Source organism: Lactuca virosa, chromosome 3, assembly GCF_052849685.1.
Source record: "Lactuca virosa cultivar CGN04683 chromosome 3, Lactuca_virosa_CGN04683_v6, whole genome shotgun sequence".
NCBI lineage: Eukaryota > Viridiplantae > Streptophyta > Magnoliopsida > Asterales > Asteraceae > Lactuca > Lactuca virosa.
The window spans coordinates 31,756,978-31,762,240 of record NC_136428.1 but is presented as its reverse complement, the minus strand read 5'-3'; the positions used below and the strand labels follow the sequence as shown (position 1 = coordinate 31,762,240).

Below are 5,263 nucleotides of genomic sequence, written 5' to 3'. Positions count from 1 at the left end.
TAGGACTGATTTGATTTGTTCAATCAGTCAGTCATCATAAATCAAAAATCAGGAAACAACAAATGGACAGAGAGAATGATTATAATCCATGTCTCAGTCCATATGATATCTAGAATGGAGGAATATATGATCCCTTATCTAATGGACAAGTCATTGACAAGGTCAGAGTTCGACAGCGGCTTTAAGAGCTACGATTGCCAGTTAGGTTTTGAAGTCATACTCAATAATAGTTTTAGACTTATCCAAGTGGGAGACTGTTGGATTAATGTCTAAGTCCATAACTATATTTGGTATGTACTTGACCCGACCCGGCATGGTCCATTTGGGTTGCACTTCACCGGCACAATTTATATGGATAGACTTTTGAGAATAGTATATTTATGATTTATATTAATATATTATAAGTTCTAATATATTAATATGGAATCATATTATTTAATTAGTATCGATCAAGAATTAATTTAGAATTAATTAAGTGATCAAAAACAACTAATTAAATATGGACTCTTATATATATGGAATGGGCCAAGTTCATTTAGGTTGGGCTAACCTTTCATGGATGGTCCATGGAGCTTTTAACTCATGGATCCTATGTAAATGAAAGGTCATGGGTATTAGGGTTTACATGGATGTAACCCTAATCCTCCATAATATATAAAGGGGTCCTTGGCTCAAAAAATTGGCACAAGGGTGTGAAAATAAGAGTGGGCCGATTTTAGTGTGCATACATATTCTCTCAAGTTCTTCCAAGGTGTTTTGGTGATTTGTGATTCCATTTGAGGCTTCCACAGTATTGGGGCTAAGCTCTTAAAGCTTGAAGACATCAAGCTACATCAAAAGGTATGTCATCTAACTAGAACTTTGTAGTATAGGTGCTTCATAATATGCTAGTTAGGATGAAACCTTGGAATAGTTAATATTTGCATGTATAATAGAGAAAACATAGATCCAAGGTTTATAGGGTTGCATGTACACCATAGGAGTGTTAGAATGCTCAAAACCCAACAAAACAAACATAATACATAGTGATGAGAAACAAACATAATACATAGTGATGAGAAACAAACATAATACATAGTGATGAGAAACAAACATAATACATAGTGATGAGAAACAAACATAATACACAGTGATGAGAAACAAAACATATAGGCTAGACAGAGAAAGAACACACAATACAACTAGCACATACATATACATATACATATACATTACTTACAGTTATGTGAGCCACTTAACGGGGGCATGGCACTACCTGTCATGACCCGTTTTGTATCCAGAATCTCCTTAAGTGGGGAGCGTATGAGTTTGTGTATAGATCTATACTGGATTGACTATCCTACACCTTGCTGCTCGCTACAGTGGGACTTGCAAGTCTACGGGTGCCAAACGTCATTTCTTACGACGTCTTACATCGTCGTTTTACCATAGAGTCGGTAGCAGGATACAGGCCGATCACATGGTACTTTAAATAACAAATAGTTTAAAGTAATTTAGTACAGCAGTAGTTACTTAATACAACACTACAGTACTATTTCATTTTCCCTTTACATTTACTTTGTGATATTCACACAATAAACAATAATGTAAAAACTATATTTTTGGTTAATGATAGTCACATTTGGGAAAATACACACTCTTACAAGAGACACACACACAGATACTAGATGCCATGGTAGAAGGCTACTTTTAGTAGGAAACATAGGGTTTTCTAGGAGAGTTCAAACAATTACAAACTTTTACAAAACTTATACATTACAGACTTACAAACATTTTCATACAAACACAGACATTAATATACTTATGATCTCACCAGCTTTAAAGCTGATAAACACTTTCAAAATAACTTGTATTCTCAGGTCACCAGTAGACAGGTACCGGTGCCAGGTTTTGAGAAGATGGAGCTCGTTCAAGACTCATCTTTTATTTTGATGTATATTTTTGGTGTCTATATAACTTGACAGAGCACACTTGTATGAAAATATATTATTAATGCAATGGATGATGTTGTTGCTTGTTTACTACTTTGCATTGTTGTGATACTGAACATGACGTCCTCCGCCCCAGAACGTTTCCGCCGTTCCTGGTTTTGGGGTGTGACATGATTAGATGGGTATTATTACTTCAAGAGTTTTACATTGAAATAAGAGATAAGAAAGGGTTGGAAAACGTGGCGGCGGATCATCTCTCCAGATTAGAAAACCCGGAACATGAGAAGCTACAAGAAGAAGAGATTCAAGAGAATATTCCTGACGAGTACTTGATGGTCATTCGGGGAGAAGAGCCTTGGTTCATGGACATAATGAACTACCTTGCAAGCAACTACCTTCCAAAAGGTCTCTCCTATCAACAAAAGAAGAAGCTATTTTCTGAGTTCAAGTATTATTTTTGGGACAAGCCATACCTTTTTCGGAATTGCGCCGATGGGATTATTAGAAGATGTGTTTTTGGGAAGGAAGCAAGGGACATTCTATTCCATTGTCATAATGGACCCACCAAAGGGCATCATGGAGCGCAATACACGGCGAAAAAGATATTTGATGCGGGATTTTATTGGCCGAATATTTTTAAGGACGCTACAAACTTTGTCAAAGAATGTGATTCATGCCAACGATCGAACAACATTTCTTCCCGAAACGATATGCCCCAAAATAGCATCCAAGTTTGTGAAATATTTGATATTTGGCGTATCGATTTTATGGAACCATTTCCTGCCTCTCGAGGAAATAAATAGATTCTAGTGGCGGTCGATTATGTTTCAAAATGGGTGGAAGAGCAAGCCCTACCTAAAAATGATGCTCGAGTGGTAGTCAAGTTCTTAAAAAGATTGTTTTCTCGTTTCGGTGTACCAAAGGCACTAATAAGTGATCGGGGAACCCATTTTGGAAATGAACAACTTGGTAAAGTATTACAAAAATATGGTGTACATCATAGGTTTGCGGCACCCTACCATCCTCAAACAATTGGGCAAACCGAAGTCAAAAATCGGGCATTAAAGAGGATTCTAGAGCGATCGGTCGGGAGCAACAAGAAGGAGTGGTCGGAAAAACTTGATGATGCATTTTGGGCATTTTGAAACGCCTTCAAAACACCAATTGGTATTACACCTTATAGGTTAGTTTATGGTAAGAATTGTCATTTACCGGTTGAAATCAAAACACAAGGCGTATTAGGCTTTGAAGACATGCAATTTTGAATTTACCGAATTACACACCAATCGCCTAATGCAAATGAATGCCTTAGATGAGTTAAGAAACGAGTCATACACAAATTCATTGATCTACAAAGACAAAACGAGAAGATTCCATGATGCTAGGTTGAAAGGAAATAAGGATTTCAAGCCCGGTCAAAAGGTCTTACTTTTCAACTCTAGGATGAAGCTCTTACGGGTAAATTGAAGGGACGCTGGTTTGGACCGTTTGTGGTAAAGGATACTTTCCTTCATGGTTCCATCGAGTTGCACAAAGGAGATGGGACAACATTCAAGGTAAATGGTCATCGGGTGAAGCATTACGAGGAAGGAATGCCAAGGGAAGATATGGAAGTTGAGGTAGTGGACTTGGAGGCATCCGCTACAACGTAGAGCAGGAAGTAGTCCAACCTATGACTCCTCAAAAAGAAGCGCTTATGGGAGACAACCCACGGTTTGCATTTTCTTTTCATTTTTTCCTTTTTCTTTCGGTTTGTTTTTCTTTCCTTTTTCTTTATTTTTCTTGTATTTTTGCTCCTTTATCGTTGGTTTTCATTGTTACTGTGAGGGAAAGTAACGAACTAGTGTGGGGTGTGGAAAATTTTTGTTTAAAAATATTCAAAATTCGTTTTGATCTACAGTAGCCACGGCGTGGACTCGATGTACCACAGTGTGGCCCATTTTTTATGAAACTGTGATTTTTAAAAACCCTAACCGGTCATTTTCTTTTCATTTTTACCTCCCACGAACAATCACATGCCGTTACCTCCTCTCTACAGCCGAAATCTCCATTGCAATTCCTTCAAGTTTTGTCCAGTTCATGCAAGAAGGTTAGTAATTTCTTGTTCTAAACTCTTATTTACTGCATGATTAACTATTTTGGATGTTAGATTACGATATTGAAGTCGTTTTTGAAAGTTTGAAAAATTAGGGTTTGAATTTCTTTAGAAATTCGTTCGATTTAGACAATTGTTGGGCGTAATTAGTACTTAATAATCTTTACATAGCCCCCAAACAAAACCCCTTTGAGTGCATTCGCCGATTCAACAGCAGGAAGTTTAAAAAATTTTGATATGTTCTTGTGCCGAGGCATGGCCTCGATTGCCCACGGCGTAGATGCTGTACTGAAAAAAAAACTATTTATTTTCTTTTTGTTCTCATGCTTGCTTTGTTTTCGGGTGTTTGTTTTGTTGTTTTGTTGCAGAAATAGGACCTAGGAGGGAGAATGATGCAACAAGGGACTTCACTTGGTATAATTTCCTAGAAGTTGTGGCACCAAGCGTGTACATTGAATGGAGAAATAAGTTAGCATGGTTGTGCACGAAGGGCATCGAAATTCCCCATGTTCTGAATTGTGATTGGATTAGGGCAGTTAGACTAGTGGATCAGTTGGAACCTTATTTGACCAAACTCTTCTTGCAAGATGGGGTGCGATTTACTTGTAATGGGCGGAGGCGTTTATTTCGTATGCATGAGCCGGTCTATGAGGATCTTTGTGTGGAGTTCTTCTCAATGGTTAATTTTAGGAAGAGAGATGATGTCACGGATCCCAAAAATTTCACTTTCTGTCTTGGAGGGCAAAGTCGGGAAATTAGCCTTTGTGAACTCGTGTAGCAATTAGACATATACAACCGTTCTTATGCACTTTCTCCAGAATTCATCTTTTTCCTGGAGCATTGTCACAAGATGCTTACCGAGGGGATCACTGAGTCGGGATATTGTTCTGAAATAGCTAATGGGGTATATATTCCAGCGTCCGCACCCGATAAGTAGATTAGGAAGGTCGTGCATCGTTTCATTCACCGGTTGATCACATTCTCGATTAACCAAAAGATGGAAGGGGACCGGGTCCCAAAATTAGATGTGTTTTTTCTGTGGTGTATCATTACACCAAATACTTTATGTCACCTTCCTTATTGTATTGCAGATTTATTGACTGAGCGGGCCGGAAAAAGCCGAGATGGGCCCCCTATTTATGGGGGTATGATGGTTACAAAGATTGCCAAATTATTTGGGATATTTAATTCACCCGAGGCTAGGTTTTTGACTAAAAAGGAGGGACACCCAATTCAA

At 38.1% G+C, this 5,263-nt stretch overlaps 1 protein-coding gene across 1 annotated transcript; it reads left to right on the top strand.

The window, feature by feature from the left end:
- The first annotated feature begins 2,101 nt into the window (after positions 1 to 2,101).
- LOC145163396 (uncharacterized) lies at positions 2,102 to 2,734 on the top strand. Its single transcript, XM_079082238.1, has one exon. The coding sequence runs from the start codon at positions 2,102 to 2,104 to the stop codon at positions 2,732 to 2,734; it is 633 nt and encodes a 210-aa protein (XP_078938364.1).
- Positions 2,735 to 5,263: the final 2,529 nt, after the last annotated feature.

Coding starts and splice junctions, on each gene's coding strand:
- LOC145163396 (XM_079082238.1), top strand. CDS start 2,102: ATGATTAGATGGGTATTATTACTTCAAGAGTTTTACATTGAAATAAGA.